Source organism: Lutjanus erythropterus, chromosome 17 (genome assembly GCF_056507025.1).
Source record: "Lutjanus erythropterus isolate fLutEry1 chromosome 17, fLutEry1.hap2, whole genome shotgun sequence".
NCBI classification, from domain to species: Eukaryota; Metazoa; Chordata; class Actinopteri; order Lutjaniformes; family Lutjanidae; genus Lutjanus; species Lutjanus erythropterus.
The window spans coordinates 31,210,950-31,234,142 of NC_139333.1; the positions used below are offsets into that span (position 1 = coordinate 31,210,950).

At 39.2% G+C, this 23,193-nt stretch overlaps 1 protein-coding gene across 1 annotated transcript; it reads right to left on the reverse strand.

Moving 5' to 3' along the window:
• Positions 1 to 13,046: 13,046 nt before the first annotated feature.
• On the reverse strand, positions 13,047 to 18,604 carry cyp26a1 (cytochrome P450, family 26, subfamily A, polypeptide 1). The gene is made up of 7 exons (XM_084741142.1): positions 18,329 to 18,604; positions 17,663 to 17,887; positions 16,412 to 16,693; positions 15,806 to 15,955; positions 15,552 to 15,686; positions 14,010 to 14,156; positions 13,047 to 13,898 (listed from the first exon to the last, which is right to left on the reverse strand). Exons 1-7 carry the CDS (start codon positions 18,515 to 18,517, stop codon positions 13,560 to 13,562), a joined length of 1,467 nt encoding a protein of 488 aa, XP_084597268.1. The 5' UTR covers positions 18,518 to 18,604; the 3' UTR covers positions 13,047 to 13,559.
• Positions 18,605 to 23,193: the final 4,589 nt, after the last annotated feature.

Consider the following 23,193-nt stretch of genomic DNA (forward strand, 5'->3'; position numbering starts at 1 on the left):
ATTCTTTTAATCAGATTTGTTTCTTTCACAAAATGGATTAAACCCCCTAAGCCAAAGGCAAATATATTTTCTAAGCTTAGCTCTCCTATGCCCTGTTACATGACTTCCCTCTTCAGTGTTTCTCACTCTCTGGAATACTTTTGGCAGTGAAGAATTACATGTAAAGGTGTGTCTGAGAGGCGGGGCCAGCTCATCAGACCAAACCATGTGCTGCCAAGTCAGAGGGGAGGTCAGGCTTTAGTTATTTTTGTCTTGTATTAGTTGTAGCTGGTGTCCACCTTGTTTTCCCCTTGTGCCTCATTTGGTTTGACCTGGTCACTATATATGTTCACTGCTGCCTCCACAACTGTTTGATTTGCCTTTGTCTTAGGAGGTTTAATCCATTTTGTTAAAGAAACAAATCTGATTAAAAGAATCTAGTGTTTTTCATTTTTTTCCTCCTTCGACCTCTGGTCCACACTCCAACATAGTAGGTGGCGGTAATGCACCTAAAAGCTGGTTGCCACCCACCATAAAATGAAAAGAAGAAGAAGAAGACAACAGTTTGTTCCTTCCTCAGACACAGAGACAGCTGCTCCATGAAAGAGGCTTTTTATGGACTCACAGGTACACTGAAGGATTAATTCATTAATTAATTGTATGAGATGTTTATGAGTGTTAATGTTCGAGGTGTAAAACGGAGAATAACCTATTTTTCTTTTGTAGCTTTCCCAAATGTTATTGTGTCTCTGTCCTGAACTCGTGTGTATTTAAAGCTTTTGTCCAGTCTGCACAAGACAGACTTCATCGTACTCTAATGTCTAGTGTCCTTTGGTTTATTTGAAGTGTAGTTTTGAGTCTCATGTCTATCTCAGGCAATATAAAATGACGTTCCACCATTTCATATAGTCCACATCACCTGTAGCAGGTTTATACATTAATGTTCTGTTGAAACCAGTGAGACCAAATGTCCTCCTTTTTACTTCTACTGATTTCTCTTGTTTCTCCTACTTTCCTTTGAATACTGTAGTCGACTGAGGTAAATGTTTGAGGCGGATTCAGAAAATGTAACTGCTGCTATTATTTTAAATTAATCTTTACTGTGACATCATAATGTTCAGCTCCCTCTCAGTCACTGTGCTCCTCTGTTAAAAGGTTTTTAAATATTTAACTATCGTTGAAGGACATCACTGTGGCATGGCATTAAATTTTGATGTTTCACCATGAAACAGGAAGTTGTATCTTTGTGCTTCTGGGTCAAATCTGCCCCAAACATATTTGATAAGATACCTGGCCTGAATCAAGCCATCTACAGGACAAAATGCCTCCACCGTGCCCCCTACAATATCTCAGTGAAGCAGCCCCCATGGTGTGTTTCATCTACCTGTACAAAAATCAGTGGGCACATGTATGTCCAGGCATACAAAAAAGCATCTTGGAGCCACAGCCTAAACCCAACAGGAAGTTTTTGAATTTCGTGGTAAATTCTGGCACTCTCCACACATTGTATTTTAACTAACTCCTCCTAGAGAATTGATCAGATCAGATTTACATGAAATTTTCAGTGCTGTCTACACTTATTATACTGGAACATTACATAATTAGTGGCTCTTCTGTAGTTCCACCTAGTGCAGACAGGAAGTGATATCAAACTCCTTCCTGTAGCATCCAAAACATGTGACAATTCAGAGCCTTGTTTACTGGTCCAGTGATGGGGTTGTAGTGGGCGCACATCACAATGGCTGCAAGAGCCCGTTCAGCGCTGCTTGCAGCTATAATTGTTCATGTCTCTTTGTGTCTTTTACAACATTTTTGTTGTTTTTTGTCCTGTTATGTCTTTTATATTTTTTCTTTTTATGTCTTTCATGCCATTTTCATCTTATGTCTTTTATGTTTTCATCTTGTTACGTCTTTTATGTTTTCATCTTGTTACGTCTTTTATGTTTTCATCTTGTTACGTCTTTTATGTTGTTCTTGTGCAGTTGCATCTTTTACATTGTTTTCATCTTGTTATGTCTTATCACCTCTTGTTTCATCTGTCATATGTGATCTGTGTTATTGTCCCATCCATTTAGGTTGAATTCAGTCTTCATGTTGGGAAAGCAAAGCACAATAGAAATTTAAATAATAGATAATTCCCCTTAGATTTATTAAAACTAAAGTAACAAGCCTGTTTTGAAAATGTAAGGAGTGGAAAGTACAGATATTTGTGTTCAAATGTAGGGAGTAAAAGTAAAAAGTTGTCAGGAAAAAATAAGTATTCAAGTAAAGTACAGACAACTGAAAATTGTACTTAAGTACAGTAGCAAAGTATTTGTATTTAGTTACTACCCACCTCTGAAGTGAGGACAGATGGATGGACTAACTGACAGGGGATCTGTTAGGAGGACAGCTAAACTGAACAATATTAAATAAATAACATCTGAGAGTTCAGACTAACCTGTAGGATGTCAGTGTCCTAGCTCTTGTCTAGGAAATTAGATGTTTGTTCATACTTTGACTATAGGAACATGGGAAACTGCTGTGGCATGGCAACATCTGACTGCTTCTCTTCCAGTTTTTACCATCTGGCAAGGAGATGCTGAGATGACACTTTTTTGACATACTTTGTCCATGATCTCCCTCCTTTACGTTTCCTCCATCCCTGTTTGTGCTGTTGGCCTGTTCAGTGCAGAGGATGACAGAGGTTGCTCAGTAGCTGTCAGATGTTTTACGTTCTGCTGTGAACAGTGAAATCATCTATAGCAGCTGAGTGTGGAGGCAGTGAATCATGCTGACACCTCCAGTCACAGTGAAGCATGACAACAATGATATAACAAATGGAAAAAGTCTTCTTTAGGAAATCATGTTGTTGTCTGGACAGACAGTGTGGCATGATGTGAACACCCAGCAGCACAAACCTGCAACCACAGGTAGTAAGAATTACTACAATAATGAGAGAAACAAATAATAAAGTAAGTTTAAAAAATGTTGCTTGTTATGACTGCACTTCTAATTGGTTTTAACAGGCCACATCCCATTATCCCAGTCCTTGCTTCCCTCCATTCGCTCCTTGTGCATTTTAGAATTGATTTTAAATTTTATTAATCACTTTTAAAACCCATCTGGGTTTGGCCCCAAGTTGCATAGCTGAAATGTCATCCCTTTATAAGCCAACATGCAGCCTTAGATCCTCTGAGTCCTCCTGGTGGTTCTAAAGTCCATGCTTAAATCGAACAGTGACTGTGCTTTTTCCATCAGGCCCCCTCAACTTTGGAACAACATGACTGAGCAGATCAGTAACATCTTTTAAATTACTTCTTAAAACCCATTTTTATAGACTTGCTTCTATGTGTCATCTTTTTTATTCTTATTCTTTTCACTCTGTTATTCCTTTTTATTTACACTGATGTATGCAATGTTGTCTCTTTATCCTTGTATACTTTTGTTTCTAGGTATTTAGAAATAAAATAATATTTTTTTGCTCTTATTGTTCTTGTCTCTTTTATCCATCTGTCTTGTGTTTTCTCTGTACTGGTGTCTTTTCATTGTGTTATAATTTTACCTCAAATTTAGTTTAATTTTGGACTCACTATTTGGCTCTATGTTGTTATAGGTATCCTGCTGTCGCTCTGTGTCAAATGACAGAGAGCTCTGTTTCAAAAGTGCTATATAAATACAGTTATTATTATTGTTATAATAATTATTATTAGCAACTTGACACTAATTCCATTTTAATTCATATCATATAGACTGGTAGCAGGGGACTCTTCATGGAAGAGCTGCTTTATGTGTGGTTTCACTTTCTAGCTTCTTGACCTCTTGTTCATGCATCTGTAAGTGCAACTTGTAACAGTACAACAACAAAGAAATACTTTGCCTTCTGCCTACCCTCTGGTTTTGCCTTCCAGATGAAACCATTCACCCTCTCAGGACATTTGTGTGATTGGCAAGTTGTATGTGCGTGTGTGCGTGCGTGCGTGCGTGTGTGTGTGTGTGTACACACAGGTAAGCACACACTTTGTGCATGTGACCTTGAGTCTGAAAGATGAGCCACTGACAATTGATCAAATGGAGACATTGTGAATGTGAAAGTGACTCTATCCAAACACATGGATCACTTTCACCATCTTTTAGTGACTCTCCTGTCTGACAGAAGCAAATGAGACGTGACTTTCAGACTCCAACAGTTCAGGTATAGGTAGCTCATCCACTTTGAGTTACCTGGTCAGTGAGGATCTACGCAAATATGATTAAAACTAATCCCAAGCAACAGTAGCGTGGGGTTTAGTTACATTATAAATAACTTGATATACTACATTAACTACTGAGAAAAGTAACTTGTTAGAGTACTTTTACATGAACAAAAATGAAAACCTCTTTACAATTCTTAGCACATGTAGTGGCCTGATCTGACAGTGAACTGTGCAGAGATGTTAGACAGCTGAAAACAATAAAACACTGGCTCACACAGCCTACAGTACATCGTGTTTAAATATCCAACTCATGAACCACTTAGATTCTCAAAACACATGCTTACATACAAACTATAAAAGTACCCAGGCCTTTCAAATCACATAGACTCACCAGTGTTTTCTGCAATCAGTTTTCCTGAAGAGACTTCTAAGGCTAAAAAGTCATAATTGTGGCATGCACTGTGCCATCCACTTGAATTAGAACAGTTTTTAAAATGATAAATGTATAGTTATTGTTATGGATATCATTCTCAGTGGGGACAGCCCTTTAGACAAACAGTGACTGATGTTCATGTGTCCTGAAGTACTCACAAGATGAAGAAGATACAGATACCTTGTGTGTTGCAAGTATCGGAGAAAGAGGAAGCTTTTGAGGGACAACAACTGATAAAACCTCAAATGATGTGACTTTAATTCATGTGACTGTGATTATCTTTGTTGTCTCTTTTGCTTCACTTCAACCCCTCTGCCTGTGCTACATTCTTCACTGTATTCTTAAAAACATTTAGCGAGAGGAAGAACTGGATAGATATCAGCTGACGACACTGCACTCAGCTAAATGGTGACCGACATCCGGAAAAATTCAGGACAGTCCCACATTACGAGCAGTTGTTCTGAATCCCAAATTCTATCCTGTTGTTCTTCAGTTCAGAACTGAAGAAGCCTCTTGGATGAGAGGTGAAATGTCTACCAGAACTCTACCAAGTCCAGTTGCCTATAACAACCTTTTCTATGAATACCATGACCTGGATGACTGAGAACCTTCACAGACATTGATGTGTTTTAACTTGTCCATTGCATTGTAATGACTGCTGATGTCATTCGATGAGTTATAAACCAGACGATGGAGAGTGGAGCCACCACTGCAGGAGGACTTTGTGATTCGAAAAATACCCTCCAAAAAAAGTATTTGGAAGCTTTTGCTTAGTCACAATCTTAGCTGCTAAAAAGACTTTTAAAAAGACTGTAACAGAAAATGTGTCACATTAGCCTGGAAGTCAAATTCCTCTCTCTATATCAAAATGGATATCAGAAATGATGACAAGTATGCCCTTGGATAAGATTGCCTGTTCTGAAGAACAGATATGATGCCTTTTTTAAGATCTTGTGTGTCACAATTTAATAAATGTATTTGTGTTGCTTTTTTTTTACATTTATTTATTTTGTAATTTACTTTATTACTAATATTTTCATTATTATTATTTCCTATTTTATTTATTTAGTTTATGTAATTATTCTGTCACCTCATAGCGTTTTGTTGACTGTGTATATGTATATATATATATATATACATATACATATATATGTATATAAAGAAAAAGACTGTAACACACCTGTCACCTGTCACAACACTGTGCTTCATATCATCCTATTGACAAATGATGTCAAAAATTTTAATCCCTCTGATATGACATGCCTGATATGACAGTCCCACATTTTACACATTTTTACCCAACATTTTAGCTGCCACAAAATAATAAGCGTGTAACAGATACATGACAGGCTAAAGTCATCTGTAAACGAGTCTCTGTCACATTTAAGCCCTTTCAGCTCTAACAGCAGTGGGCAAATCTTGATCAGAGTGGCTGTGTGATACAGAGGTATGGATGTAAGCATCTCTCTCCCCGGGTGCTGAACTCTCTGTGACCTGCTGAACTTGTCAACAGTCTCTCTAATTATGAATAATCACAGTGAGACACCAACGGCCATGCTAACGACGCCATTAGCATCTCTTATTGGGCACTCATATGAGTCCACAGCAGGGGCTGAGGGACGAGCAGGCGCTGTGCAAACGCAGTTTGAGGAATTAACGCTCCCATTGACTTACATTGACTTCTCCAGCACAGACACCATAAGCTGATTGACTCTCAGTGACCTTGGTCATCAGACCAAATAGCTGCCCATTGAAGTTAAAGTGCATCGTCACAGGGCCTGGTGAAGCACACATGATAGCACATTTGATAAGATTATTTCCCTCTTCTGCTGACCATTTGTTTGATGTAAACAGACCATAATCAGAGTGCACACAGTTAAATTAAAATATGAAAGAATAAACGTCAGACAAAGCTTTTTTTTTCTGAATAAAAGCTGGATTACTACTTGCCACAAGGGATTTAAAGGGATAGTTCAACTAAAAATGAAAATGCAGTCATTATGTCCTCACCCTCATGCTGATTGAAGGTTGGCTTAGTTTTGTTAGTTCACAAAACACTGCTGGAGTTTCACAGGAAAACAGCGTTGCAGAATCTCCCACACAATGGAAGTAAATGGTGAGCAGTTTTCAAACGTAAAAAACAACTGAAAAAACAAAACAAAACATGAAATAACTCCATACGTCTTGTCTGGCATAATCCAAGTCTCCTAAAGTCCCGACATGCTCAACCCTCAGTCGGCATGAGGGTGAGTAGATAATCACTCAATTATCATTTCTGAGTATCTAACTAAGTATCTAAGTAACTATCTGCTTAACAACAGTCCCTCCCTGGATACCACTGGGGTAAATTTTGATGTATCATTCTGGGTTGATTCCACCACTGATGACATCAGCACATGTTGTATGTAGTCAGGCCTTGTTTGATATAAATAACATAGTTTAACATATTACATTTTAAATAAAGATTGATACATTCAATACTTTACATTTTGTTGGTAAATCATTATGGTATACACAGATTCAATGGACCTCATGCATGAATCATTTGTATACACAGATTTGATCTTAAATCATGTGTGCGACCAGTAGAGCTCTGGGAACAAATAACATGCAATAATGGTTTCATCATTAGTCTCATAGAAAACTCAAAAATAGGCAACATGCTGTTACAGGAATATTTAAAGGGGCAGTTACCCCAGACCCCAGAATCAAAAAGACATATTTTTTCCTCTGGCCTGTAGTGCTATTTATCCATCTGTACTGTTTTTGTGTAAGATACCTAGTTTTGGAGATACTGGCCATAGAGATTTCTGCCATGAGTCTGTTGTAATAGAACTAAATGACACTAGTCCTGTGGTGCTCAAAGCACCAAAAAAAAAAAAAAAAAAAAAAGAACAAAAAAGACATTTGAAAATTTCAACTGACCATATCTCACTTCCAGAAATCAAAACATGTTGCTCAAAATCATCCACAGTCCTTGTTATGGTCAGTTTCATATAGGAACTACTTTTTTTCTACAGCAGAATCTACTGAGACTATTTTAGAATCTACAGGAACTATTTTCTTTCTAATAGAAAGAAAATAGTTCTCTAATAGAAAGAAAATAGTTCTCACATGAAACTGCTCACAACAAGTTCTGTGGATTATCTTGAGTAACCAGGTCATGATTTTTGGGAAGTCTAATGTATGTTTTGGTGCTTTGAGCACCACAAACCAAGTGCCATCTAGTCCCAGTGAATTGAGAAGACAGAGAATTCTATGGCTGATATCTCCAAAACTCTGCAACTCACACCAAACAGTCTAGATGGACAGATAGCATTACAGGCCATGGGGAAAATGTGTATTTTTGATTTTGGGGCGAACTGTCCCTTTAAAGTCTTGAACCAAACAAACACTAAACCTTGGAAAGCAGATCAGTTTTTTTCTCTCCTTTTCTCTCTCCTTTGCTTTCCGCCAGTCTCCAGCCGTCACTCCTCATACGTACTGTTCATGGCAACAAAGTGGTTCGGTGTATAAAAGTGTTGCCTTCAGGAACATCACTTCACCAGCTATTACAATGATTTACTCTGGAGCATGTTCAAGCCTGAGGATCTAATTGAAAGCAAGCGAGTTTCAAACCTCTTTCAACACCGTGTTGTAAATTCACTACAATGGTCACAAATTTAGAGGAAAATGGCCTTGGCCGTGCAAAGTTTTGTCTCCACTGGGCGATGGTGAACAATGGAGGGAAGCAGACGCTCTTTAGAATGAGGAGAGGAGGCAAAGTTCACAAAAGTTCATTCACATCGTTCGAGGGCTGGACCAGCGGGGATAGGATGGTCGGACATAAAGGTGTCAGCTACAATTTACTATTACAATTTGGCCATTACGCTGAAACTCTTATCAACAGTGACTTACAATAAGCACAACAGTTCAGCATTTGTGGATCCAATAATCGCAAGCAGCACAGTAATAAACAAGGGCCAGGGACAACAGCACAATGCTAAGAAGTCGCTGTGGAGTGGAGGGAGGCTGGGTGTAAATCAGAAAGGCACCAGGAAGAGAAACAACGTGTGAAAGAAGCCAGTGAAGTTGCTGTTAGCCTGCACAAACACTGGCTCTCACTTACCAAGCTGAGTGAAGACTCTTAAAAAATGCAAGTAGTTCAGATGTTTCATTTCACTGATTAGACTGAAAATACTTCAGAGCATTCACTGTGTGTTCACATGCATGTAGCATTTGTTGGGGTGACCAGGTTCCTCAGAGAAACCAGGTCACGCAGGTAATCAGAGAGCCTGTTTACATGCACTGTAGTAACCTGGTTACAGTGAATCTCTGTATACATGCAGCAGACCATGGCATACTAATTCTAACTATATAAATTGGTTGGTATTGACTATTTTTTGGTTGCCTGTGTTGTTGTTGTTGTTGTTGCCTGTGCAATTGAAAATACACACAACATGCAACACAAAATCTAATGCCTCTTTCTCTGCTGCCTGTGTCACTCCAAATGCACAAGCTCAATGAGGCAGCTGCAACCATATATATATATATATATATATATATATATATATATATATATATATATATATATATATATGTATACACACAGATGTTGCATTGACCTTTAGAACATATGTCAGTGTTGCCACCATACTGTACAGGACAAGACTAACTGAGCATGAAAATGGTGTAGCTGCAATTTTCCTGGATTAAAAACACCATAAAGTTTATTTCTCAGCTGACTTTAATGAGTTGTGTTATATTTAAGGATCTATGATCTACATCACTGGTTCCCAACCTGTGGTCTGGGAGGGCCTTAGGAGGGCGCTAGAAAAGGTGGTCCCCAAGACTGTGTCTGGTCTGAGGTCATCAACTAAAATCACAATTTACACAAAACTCTATATACAAAACTGTTTAAAAAGATTCATTTCTTCATAACTGTTGGGTTTTTAAAAGAAAAAATGTTAAACTTATATTAAAGAAGACATATTTACCATTGGAAAAGGTTCTAAAAATGGAAACAATTTTGTTGATGTTTATTTTGGACTTTGGAATGAATCACTTATTCTATTGATGTGCAGGCTGGGGGGACTCCAGGGAAGAAAGTTTGGGAACCACTGATCTACATGGAGAAAGAAAGAAAAAAGTCTTTTGCTTTTTATCCAGAAAAACAACAGCTTCCCTGTTTACATGCATTTGTTCACAGGTCAGTCCTGCCCTGTCCAATATGGCGGCAACATGATGTAACGCAGCAGCAAGTGGCTATGACAGCGTCTAACAGTGGGGTGAAAGGTTAGTACACCACACACTATGGAACTTTTGCCCAATTATACAGCCCACCCCACCTTTAAATGCTTCTACATGCATCAAAGGTTTTTCAGCAAAAAAAACAAACAGCTGTAACAAGTAAATTGAAATTGGAATCGGAATGTGGTCAGTCAGCTGATCATCAGTTGATCTCCCTACCAGCTACACAGCCAATCCTCTAACAAAATAGTCTGTTTAAACACCAACAAGACTTAGGCCTGGTCTTATGCAAAGTCGATCTTAAGTTGGCATTCTAAGTCCAACCTAATAGTTATGACGGTTGCACCATCTAGGCTTAAATTGGGTGTAAATCTTATGCCTAGTCAGAAGCAGACATAAAGTCAAAATCTAGCCTGATTTAATACCAATATACAGCCTCTAGTCGCAGATCCCCTCTATTCTGTGCCATGAACGCTCAAAGAGATGAGTTATTCAACAGACCCCTGTGGAAAATTAAAGCCTGACAGATGGGCCAAAATAATTAAGAATTTGTCACAGTATGTTCCTTAAGACAAAATTTAATATGTTTATACTAACTCAACAATTTTTAAAGGGAGTCTGAGGATGCTGTGCTCACTAACATCTGTCTATCTATTTTATCTGCGTCTTTTATTATTTCACTCCAAGTCAACTACTTATTTGTTATTAGCCAACCTTGGACTGCTCAGCAGTGTGCTAGCTGTATAGCTCCAGTAATGTTCTTACCTCGGTGTGAGATGAAATTGGCCTTTTTTTTCCTCTGATCCTCCATTACGTTGCCGCAAATTAAAAATGATTAAATCAGCAAGACAGTGAAATATTGTTTATGCTGTACCCTTGCAATGCACGCTGCTAAGCAACAAACATAGTCTTGTGAGCATTGTTAAGACCTGATGTAGTTAAGACTAGGCTTAAGTTTGGTTGGTGCGACTGATGTAAAGGCCATTCTAAAGACAAGTTAGTAGTTAGGACCAGGCTTAGTAAAGACCAGTTGGTGCTACCCACTCCAGATCCAGACTGTTACACTGCTGTTGACTGACAACCACAACACAAACCCCTTTAAAAGTAATCCATTAACTGTTTGTTACCCTGAATATGAAGACAGAATCTTATCTCTGACCCTGCAGTCAACATGTATCCATGCTACTGGCCTACTTCCACTGGATTGCTATACTGGTTCAGTAGCCTGAAACTGAAGTAATCAGTCTGAACTCTGTTTCACCCTCTGTCTGCTCATCTGCCAGGGTCATCAGCCCTCTGCTTTGCTTTCTCTCCTTCTATGGATTCCAGATTTTTCTGCTATTTTCCCTCTCTCCTCACAACTTATTGATTCTGTAGGATAATGGAATGTGTGTGTGTGTGTGTGTGTGTGTGTGTGTGTGTGTGTGTGTCAGGACCACCCACCCTCTGTGTGTACAGAGTAAATATATTAACCGTCATCTGTAAACTTTACCTGGTGTTCTCAAATAAACCACAGAGAGCTGCTCTTTATCTCATCATTTCCAAACAGTCACACACATCACTAATGGCTTCATTTAAACCCTCTGTTGTCATTATATTCTGTTTATTTCAGATCAACATGAGGACTGCAGTAAATCTACTTATTCACAATTTAGCTGTTTACATATAGTTTTTCCTTAAAATTAAAGTTTTGTCAGATTCTCTTAAAAGGAATTGGAGAATACCGTTGCTTCAAGAGGTCCTGAACAGCAGGTTTAAGAAAAAAAAAAAAAAAGTAGATTAATCTATTTTCTTACATATGTATAATCACCTGAAAATAAGAATTGTTGTGTGTTTTTTTTTTTTTTTTTTTACCTTAGAATGAGCTGTTTTTATCTATAGAGGTTGCAGGTTTTCTTCCATGGAGGCCAACATGTTGCACCACCATGTTTCTATAGTAGCCCAGAACGGAAAAACCAAACACTAGCTCTAGATACAGCCTTCACAGCTACTGTTAGTTCTACTACTTGCTTGGAAGGGGAGGGTGAGGTTAGGTGTTTGCAATCTGCACGCTCACAGATAGATGTTACAGAATCCTTCTCACTGGTCCTTTAAGTACAGAGCTGGAGTCAGCGTAGAGTTAGCCTATCATAGCATGAAGACTGGGAGCAAGTGGAAGCAGTTACCCTGCCTCTGTCAACAGAGAAAAAATGCTTTGAAAACATCATTAGCACATTGTATCCTGTTTTTTAATCTTCCACACACAGATAGTTACAGCACGTTTTTTATACCCACCATTTAGCATTACACTGACATTTTCATGTAGCCAAAAGTTGTCCTTGTCAAAAGCTGGGGCCTAAATTGACTGCAGTGCAACCTGACCACCAACAGTTCAGAGACTTGGACACAGCATTAATGTAGCCTTGATTTGCTAGCCTCAAGCAGAGATGAGGAGTGAGCTGCAGATGTCTGGCAAGCTTGCATGTTTCAAAATTAAACATAGCCAGCCTACCTGTTTCCCACTGATTCCTGTCTCAGCTAGGCTAACCATTAACTTTTTTGTCATTGGGCAAAAATTCCATAACCTTTTTAGTATAATGGTGTCCTCCATGGAAGAGGACATGCTCCCTCTGCAGATACAAAGAGCTCATTCTAAGGTAACAAAATCACAATATTTTCTTTTATTTTCAGGTGATTATGAAACATTCTTATGAATGAATGAATGAATACAGATGGACCTTGAATTTAACATCTGTATAAAGGGAATTCTGAGATCTTGTTCTGAACACATTCTACATTGTAGAGAACAGTGACAATGTGAAAACTAAGTTGTACTAAATTTTGGAGTTGGAAGGTTCAACGGTTTGTGTTCAGGAATTTTTGGGCTGGCCTGAAATCACAGCTCATGACACACTGGAGCGATTCATAGTCTAATGCTATATATGCTAGGGCACATTAGCATGTAGAATTAGCAGTGCAAATGATAAGACTGGACCTTTTAGCCAGTCGTTTCGATCACCTGCCACAAGCAAACCAATGCATGTGTGACAATAAACGCGCCCAGCATTTCAAAGCAGTGAAAACTACTCATTGTTTCACAATTTTTAAAGCTAATTTTATGTACAATTTTTTTAAAATCACTCAATTTTGGCTGTGTGGTTAATGACCCATTTTTCTGTGGTTTGACAAACTCCGAACACATATTTGATATTGCTTTACACAGACTTTAAATGAAATGACAAGAGCCAAGATTCTCCACAAAACAGTTTTATTAAATAAAAAGCCCATAGAATATAACATAAGTCACTTAAATAAGTCAGGGTAAGATACAAAAGTTATATAAACAGACTCTACATTACATATGTACATAATCCTATAGATACACCTCTGAGCTGATTAAAGTGATCCATGTTGGTGAATAGTGCCTCTCGTTTAGTGTGTTCATATCTTAAAAAAAATAATATATACAAATCCAATGTATTAACATAATATAAAAAGTAAAATACGTTCTTAATCATCTACAATATGTACATTGACACAAGTCCAAAAGATCAGAATTACAAACAGATTTGCAGTTCATGTGTAAATGCGCCTTTTGATCTGTTTCCTAAGAGCATCAGAGTGTTTCAAAAAACTCCCCAAGTACCTTGATTAGACTGTAGTTCCCCTGATTGGAAGGTAAAACAGATGATTTGAAACTTTTGGGAAACCTCACATTTCACTCTACACTGCTTTTAGGAAACACAACCCTTCATCATCTCACTTTAATTTTGTACATAGCTGGTAAACTTGGTTGGCAGATTGTCCACAGGATAGACAGTTGGTCCTGTTTTCATGGTTGGTGGACCGTTTAAAAGAGTCCAGTGACACTTTGTGACCACCTCCACCAGGAAGATCTTCAACAGGACCTTAGCGAACTCCTTCCCCACACACATCCTGGAGCCCCCTCCGAACGGGATGTACTGGAACCTGGACGAGTCGGCGGAGAGTTTGGTCATGAAGCGCTCTGGCTGGAAGTCTTCCTTGTTGGGAAAGATCTCTGCCACGTCGTGTGTGTCACAGATGCTGTAGATGACGTTCCAGCCTTTGGGAATTTGGTAACCCTGAAATAGTGAGGGGCAATGGTGAGTGAGCGGACAGACTGATACAGATTGTATCTCTGCAATTTTGTATTTACAGATGTATTTGGTTCGTAGAGATCTTTTTAAACTTACATTGAGTTCAAAGGTCTTGAGAGCCACTCTGAACCCTCCTGGAACCGGAGGGTTGATCCTCAGAGTCTCTTTAATGACACAGCCAGTGTATTTCAGCTGCTCCAAGGACTCAATGTTCAGACTCTGAAGGTCCATCCCCTGGTCTTCCTGAAGACACATACAGACAGGCACGTCAGGAGAGGCAATTTACAGTAAGTTAGCTCTTTAGCCCTACTGGCCTTCAGAGTTCAGACAAGCCTAGTTATCCAGTAACTTAAAGTACACAGAAAAGCAACACATAAGGAAAAGCCCATGTCTGATGTTGATGTGAGTAGCTCAGCACTGTTCAACTGACCTGGCTTCATGATCCTGCTCCTGATCAGGGTTTAACTTGTCTTACACTAATTAGCTTTACTGAGAAAGCTTCAATGTGGATTACTATCTCTATAGGCCCTTTTCTATACACATGTGCTGGCCGGGTATGACTCAGCATCAATCAAGAATGGCAGGGATTTGCATTTGATTTGTATTGTTGGAGGGAGGCCAACGTGCTTTGGCCTGACACTGGAGTTGGTCCATCTCGGGCATGACTCTGCACAGCTCGGCACGTTAACTGGTAATGGCAATGCAAATCAATGCAGCATGGTTTGACTTAGCACGAACAAAAGTGACAATGGAAAAGCCCCATACAAGTAGTATAGTAGCTATATTACAGTAAATATTGGCACGTCCATTTCCCCACATCGCTACAACATGTACGGATTCTCATAGTCCCATTTACCGGCTTTTCTTCTGCATTTTTGTCTTCCTCAACAGACAGTTTGCTCAGTTGTCATAGAGAATCTCAATTACAACTGTGCAAACTTGATTTCCTAAGAAAGAATGTGAAATGTGGTTCAAAGCTCATTAAGGGCGTGTCCTTCCAGCCTTTTTTTAGTCCAGCTGAACAGAAGCCTGGAGCATTTACCCCCTTGCTCCGGTTTATTTGGGTAGTGTGAACGCTGGACTCAAACTCCGGTGCAGACCAAACAACTGCTCTTTGGTCTGCCTCCAATGGATGGTCTCAGACCGCTGTCAAGTAAACTCTGGAGCGGTTTCTTTCTGGTGAGTACCATTCTAACCAAATGCAGAAGTGTAACACTGTATGTGTACTTCTGTTTTGGTGACTGGTGAACTAGCAGCATGTTTGGTATCAAAATGTGGACAACCCTGGACTCACAACGTGAGACATGACTTACATTTGGATGGTTTGAGTTTTGCCTTTGAATGCAACCTAGACAAGTTGGAAAGCTGATGTATCACCTGTGCAATAGTTCAGTTCAGGAACCTGGTCAACTACTTTTTCCAAGGTCAAGACGGACCTTTCCTTGGTCATGCTTAATGATTAAATATGGTCATTCAATCTAAAAATTCCTCATAAAATGGTGACATGATTGAGGTGAATTCAAAGTTGCACCAGTTTGTCTGTTATGTTGAATGCCCAGGATAAAGACTCAATTGCAGCAACCACTATTTAAGGCACTGGAACAACTTCTAGACCTTAAGTTATACAGTGTAAATTACCTTGTCCATCAGTTCCTGCCTCAGTCTGTCCACAACTTCAGGGTTCAGGCCCAGGAACATGACCAGGGAGGTGGCTGTGCTGGCTGTGGTTTCATGGCCTCCAAACAACAGCTCTGTAGCAGACTCTTTAATGGCCTGTAAATACATATGTACACCAGGTTAGTTTAGGATCTTACCAAAAACAATGACTTACTGGAAGGATGGTAGAGATGCTTTGTTTCTCATACAGTAGATGTGATGTGTCATGTCAGTACCTGCATGCTGAAGGGATCCCCGTTCTTCTTGCTGCTGTCTATGAGCTGCTGCAGAGCGTCTCTGTGTTTGGACTCCTTGACTGAATCCTGCACCTTCTTCTTGATGTTCTCCTCTATCTTGGAGTGGATGAAGTTTCTCGCTTTCAGACCCTGGAGGAATATGAATATGGATTAAGCTGGGTATGTATTTGGATAAAGTATATGTACATACAGACACATGAATTCAACCATTTCACTTTGCTATGTGCCTCGTGTGATGTGCTTGCTCTGACTCAATGGACCATATCAGAGTTTCTGAATGTTTTTGATATTTTCTCATAATCCATTTACATTACAGGCAGCCATTGGCTCCCAGTGACAGTATGAAAATCTAAATCAACTTGCTTTTTCAGTGAATATCATGTCCTTTTTGACCATGCGTTTTAACATGGCTGGCTATACTGGAACAAGCACATGAACTTTTCATTGATTAGTTCATTGAAGTATCCACATCCTAATAGTCATGCATCCAAACATGTCTCTTTGTGGATCATTTTGAATTCTGATGCATGTTTAAAGCTTAAAAAAGGAGCTTAGCTACATGACGATTGAGTGCATCCATCTTACCCTGTACAGTCCACTGAACGGGACGTCGATGGGCAGTGAGAACAGATTCTTGATCATCTCCTCGAAAGCTTCCACCAGCTGCTGCTCGTCGGTCTTGATCTGCTCCGGCTCGAAGCCCAGCAGGATCCTCATGGCTATGCGGAACATCAGCCGCTTCATCTCTGGGTACACCAGCACGCAGGAGTCCTTGGCCAGCCATTCCTTCACCGCAGCCCGTACCTCCTCCTGGATGACAGGGATGTAGAGCTCCAGAGCCTCCCTGGAGAAGGCCCTCATGATGGCCTGGAAAGGGACAGGACAGAGGGTAGATTTATTAAAACAAGTCCATCATATGGTATTATTTTACACCCAAACTAAATTTCTAAATAAATTAACTACAAGTTACCTGTGGACCAAGGGGGACAGAGCATATTTTATTGTGTTGTCTTAGTGTATAGCAAAAATCTCCTACAATTTGTCTATAATTCAGCACTTAAAGCTGATTTTTCTTATATCAAGCTGGATTCTAGTAAAGTCACCTGCATTAGTGCATAAACACTCATTTCAGCTGATTTTTTCACTTGTTTTTTGAGCCAATTACTACAATTATAGCTGTTTATTTGCTTAATGTGATTAATTATCTGACAAGGTATTGATAAAACTATTTATAATTTCAATAACTAAAATACAGTTGTGTTAGATGTTTTGGTTAGATGTACTCCGTTATGAATTAAAGGGGCAGTCCACCCCAAAGGCACACATGTAGAATTTTGTCTTGCTTTTTATCCATCTACATTGTGTTTTTTTCAATGTAGGAAAAAAGTAGTTCCTAAATGAAACTGCTCACAACAAGGTCTGGTTTATCTTGAGTAACCAGGTCATTATATCTGGAAAGAAACATTGCTGCTGAGTTTTTCAAAAGTATTTTTGGGTGCTTCGAGCTGAGTGCCATCTAGTTCCATTTTATTGGAAAGAAGTCAGACATCTCTTCAGCTGATATCTCCATAAGTCTGTACCTCACACGAAAACTTTTGATTTGATTTTTTTGACTTTTTGATTTTAGAGTGAACTGCCCCTTTAAGCAAGATCAAGCAAACTAATGGAAGAAAACGCTAAATATTTGCGCAAATATTTGTCATAACAGATTATCATGAAAAGTTAATATTCTTGAACTAAACTGAGCAAACAATAATCAATAATATTCTGTCCACTAAAGTGGTTTCACATCCCACTGAAAGCAAAGTAAGGAGGGTTTCAGATGAATGAACTCACCTTCTTCTTGGTCTTGTGTTGGGCTCCGTGCACGTTGGACAGTGTGTCCGAGCCCAGGATGGTGCGGACAGAAGCGGGCCACTGCACGGACACGAGCCTGTGCTCTCCTAACAGAATCTGCCTGACGTTGTCCGCTCCGGTCACGCGCACCGTGGGGTTCCCGAAGAGGTGCGTGCGGTAGATGTACCCGTACTTCTGCCTCTTCATGCGCAGGAACTTTCTCCTCTGAACACATGTACACACACAAACCAATACAACATGATCAATACACAAACACTGATACAAAGGTGTTGGAGACAGCTGCATAAAAACAAACTAAAAGCTGAAAACAATCAATAAAAGTCAATAAATACTAAGTTTAAAATGAATCAATAATGCTAGGATGGCAACATCAGATTATCTAAAACTTATAAAAACTAATCTGAGCCGTCTAAGAGTGGTAGATTTGAATTAATATTAATGGCTCTTTAACTCTGTAGGTGCCATACGCGCGTCATGGGAGCGCACAAACTTTACGCAGTGAATTTGTTTACAAGATAAAAAAAAAAAAAAGCAGCTAAAAACATTTAGAAAACTTTAAATCACATCTCCTGACAGTGCCCGGAGCATCTGTATCCACATGTGGATCATACAGCGTGAAGAAGAGTTTGAGCAGCAGCTGTTTACCTGCAGGATGAGCTGCAGCGTCTCTCCAATGAAAGGTAAGCCCATGGAGCCGGGGGGCAGCGGGCTGGGGCAGCTCGGGTCTCTGCCTCGGATCATGTAAACCTCCCACAGCTTCACCGCCACCAGGAAGAGCAGGACGGGTAGCACGATGGTGCAGAGGAAGGTTGCCAGCAGCGTGCTCAGAGCCATGGTGGTGCAGCAGGAGTTGGAGGAGAAGAGTTGCAGCTCAGGTGAAGCTCTGTCAGCGACGGAGGCTCCGGGCTGCTCATCCTGCGCTTTTATAGGCTGCCAGCAGCGCGGGCAGCCTGCTACCTTCTCCTCCCTCAGATAAATTAGTTCACTCAAAGTTCATCTTTAATTGTGGGTGTCGCTCGGCCCCGCCTCCGGCCTGTACTGGCTCACTCTCCTCACCATTTGTTCCAAGGGCCGCATGTTTAATCCCTACCTCCTGTTGCACGCAGACAATCCGCGGCGGATTTCACTGAGAAAAGGTGATGATTCCCTGCGAGACAATGGAAGCGCGTCCCAAGACGCCTTTGTTGGCAATCAGGCGGCTAGTTTACACTCTCATTAGCCTGGCTTAAGCCCCGCGAGTAGGAGCACTAATCATGCCTGCAGGGCGGCCTGCATTCAGGAGCAGAAAGCTTTTAAGCAGCACATTTTGAGCTGCTTCACAAAATGGAAAAGAGAAGAATGTCTTAATCCTTCTCTCCCCGTGGCTTCCACTGCCATTCACAGTTAAACCTTGAGCCTCACTTTAGTTTAGTTCAGTTTATAGGCTGTGTATGTGCGTAATTGCATATAATTGGATGCACCTTACTTCAGTTACATTTTCTAATGGGCAGATTTCACCATGTGGCTGTAATTATTCAGACCTGCTGCCTGATCCTTCACTCTTTCCATCACAATGAGTCAGTACTAAAGCTCCACTGATACTGGATTTGTGGGGCTGATAACATTAGAGAGTAAAATACTTTCAATATTTCAGTATTAGCCAATATTGCAATGATCCTTTAAATGTGTTTATCAAACACTCATGACAAACGTATATAATGGAGGCAGGATATTTTACAGTTAACAATAAACTTTATTGTCCAAAATGACATCAGGTCAGTGAAACAGTAACTTTCGCTGGTACTTTTAATAATTAACTATAAATTAAATTTATATATATATATATAACTTGAACTAAGAAAAATATATTAAATACACATAAAATGATTCTTATATAAGCTAAAAACAAAACACTGTCATCATGTTATGTCAAAAAAAAGTTTTCCTTTTGGATCATACTGGACCACACATACACCATACAAACATACTCTGTACAAAATGTCAAGGATGAAGCCAAAATGTTGAAAATAAAATCAAAATGTGGAAAAATTTCAAATCGACACACATTGGACCACACATACACCAATATAGATTTGGTTTATACTACACTAAATGTCAAGAATTAAGCCAAAATATGGAAAAAATGTTTAAAATCAAGAGTATTTTCAAATTGACACACACTGGACCACATATACACCAATACAGATTTCATTTATATAGTTAAATGTCAAGAATTGAGCAAAACTGTTGATAAAATGTTGGAAATGAAGTTGAAATGTGGAGCATTAGGTCAAAATCTGGAGAACTTTCATATGGACACATACTGGACCACTCTGATACAGATACAGACAGCTATGGGCCGATATTGGTGGGTGACATGTGTCAGTGTTATAATATGTAGAAGTGACTCTGAGAGATGAAGCAGTGATGAACACCTCGCTGCCCTCAGTTTGACTCACTTTCTATCAGTGTGCTTTCAGGTTCCTAATCTAGAAGAAGACTTTAACCTGCACTCTCCCCCGTGTGTGTGTGTTTGTGTGTGTTATAAAAATGATATCTCTCTCAGTGGGTTCAAACTTGGGTCAGCAGAGACAGGCGGAGGGACACGCACGCGCGCACACGCGCACGCAAGGTTATCCCCGGGCTACGCCGCATGAAAAGTAAACACACCGAGCGCAGCGCTGCGCTCATCAGCCCGGTCACCACATCCTCACTCTGCGTTTGGACTCTAGTGTTTTTACGACCTGCCATAACGTCAGGGCGTGTGTGTGTGTGTGTGAGTGTGTGAGTGTGTGTGTGAGTGTGTGTAGCAGGGCCGATCGGTCAGTGACAGTGAGACAGCTTGGCTGCTGCTTTTACAACGACACATTACATGGATGGATCTGTCTGTTCTGGCTGACTGTGTGCGTTTTTTAAAAGAGGGCGCCCTGAGGTTCACCCCGGTGGGAAGGCACAGCAACTATCACTGTTCCAGTCAGTCACACAAAGGCCCGGACATATGATCTGATCTGCCGTCATGGCCTGCATGTAAAATTCCATGACTTTTCCTTTGACTTTGTGCTGGTGACAAACAGGGCTGTGTCTGCCACACAGGACACTGAGGACACTGAGGACATGCTGTCTACATGTTTACTGGGACGTTAGGAGGGGTGTAGAATGTATTTCTTTGACTGATTCCAATCAATTTTGGACTCAGAAGCCTATTTATCAACTATTATGCCAAAAATAATAAAAAGAAAAAATAATTTTATTCTTAGCAGCATGGAGACTTTATGGAAGACTAGTATGGCCAGACATGAGGGTAAAGAATTCAAATAAGGTCAAGAATAAACTTAGGGTGGTTATTAGTTCAGTTGGTAGAGCGTTCACTTCATGTAGAGAGGTTGTTAATTGTCTACAGTGGCCGCTGGTTCGACTCCCACCTGTGGTCCTTTGCTGCATGTCCTCCCCTCTCCTGTCTGATCTTCAGCTGTCTTATCTAATAAAGGCAAAAGAGCCCAAAAATAACTTAAAAAAAGTAGAATAAATTTGAATATTCAGTATTAGTCTGAGGCATAAGAAAAATAAATCAGAGGAAGATTTTTTTTTTTATTTTAAGAATAAAGTGAAGAATTTTGAGGTTCATTGGCAACATTTCAGCTTTCAACTATTCTTGACATTTCGACTTTATGTCAACATTTTGATTTTATACTTGATATTTTAAAACATTTCTTTATTCTCAACGTTTCAACTTTATTCTCGACTTTTCAGTGTTATTGTCAACAATTTAACTTTCTTCTAGACATTTAAATTTTATACTCAACATTTATTCATTTATTCTTGAAATGTTGACTTGGTCAACATTTTGATTTTATTCTCATAATTTTGAGTTTATATGCTACACTTTTACTTTAATGTCAACATTTCAACTTTATGCTTGACACTTCAATGTTATTCTCAATACTTTAACTTTCTTCTTGACATTTCAACTTTATTCACCAACATTTCAACTTTATTGTCAATATTATAACTTAATTCTGAACATTTCAATGTTATTGACATTGAAATGTTCAGAATTGACTTTATACTCTACATTTCAAATTTATTCTTCACATTTCACCTTTATACTCATTATTTCTACTATATTCTCAACATTTCAACTTTATTCTCTAAAGTTAAAATAAAATAAATCTTCCTCCTCTAATTTCCCCCTTATGTCTGGCCCTAGAAACATTATGGTCAGATTAACCTGCTAAAGGGGTCACCGGGGCACAAATTAGCTACAAGACCTCAACCATTTTTACTCTCTGTACAGTTTCTGTCTGACAGAGCACTACCTGGTCCTGCATACATCATGTCAGATCATCATATTGTGCTTCAGTGTCACACATTACCAAGCAATGTTTCAGTGAAACCAGCTCACAAACAGGTGACAAACCTGGACCTGCAGAACTCCAGGGACTCTGTGGTAGCCCTGAGCTTTGACCAGTTGGTAATCCGGTCTTGGAAACAATGTGTAGACCTTTATTTGGCTAATAAAACAGTGACACTGTATTTCACCTGTAATTTCCTGATAATTTCCTGGAAGGAACTTTGTGACCTGGTACTGATCACGGTATGATAAGCACACTGAAAACCTGAATAAGTTTGCAGCACTCAAAAAAATCGAGGTAATCAGTCGCCACAATTTTCTTGAATTCATAGAGGTTAAATTAAATATTTGGAGTTAGATGTACATTTGCACTATCATAGCAGTAGGCTACCAAAACTGAATACATTTTAAGAATGAAAACTTAATATTTCATGTTCAGCACACTTAATGCAGTAAGAAGTAAAATTGTTTTTTAATTTCTTAAAATATTCATGTTTTAGAGACCTTTTGAAGTCACTTCTAATCAAAAATTGAGTTAAATAAACAGAAAAGAAAGACAATTGTAATGGCACTCAACATTTTTAAGTTAGTAAAAACTCTAAACAAACTTTAAGTGTTCATGACTTATTACAGATAATTCAATTGAACATTCACCTTTACAGTGCAGTTATTTGATTTGATTTATTTTGTTTATTTCGGTTCAGCTTCCTTAAAACAAACCCTAGTTAATGAATGAAATCTCTAGGCGATTAAGAAAAAACTGTGACTTTCTTTTGGGTGCCTGTGCCGGTGAAGAAGTATTCCTAAAATCCTGACTGTGGCTTTGCTACAGTTCATTCTCCTTCTTACCATTAATTCTTACCTACATAAACCTCTGGTTTAATTTGACAACTGTGTGATGGAGAACTATTTCTTTACTCTTGCTTTGTGCTTCTACATGATTACTCTGCAAAATTCCTTTGTGTTCACACATTTCCACAGATTTTTATTAAAAAGAGTTGTGTTTTTTCTTGGATTGAATGCTTGTCAGAAAATGTGCCTCTTAGTTCAAAACAGAACATTTAATGTGAACAAAGATATTGTGACTCCTTCTGATTGAAAAAGGTTGAAGGGCTTTAAGGAGAGTGAGCATGACAAAAACAGAAAAGGTCTCATGATAAAATATGACTGTTTTCAGAAC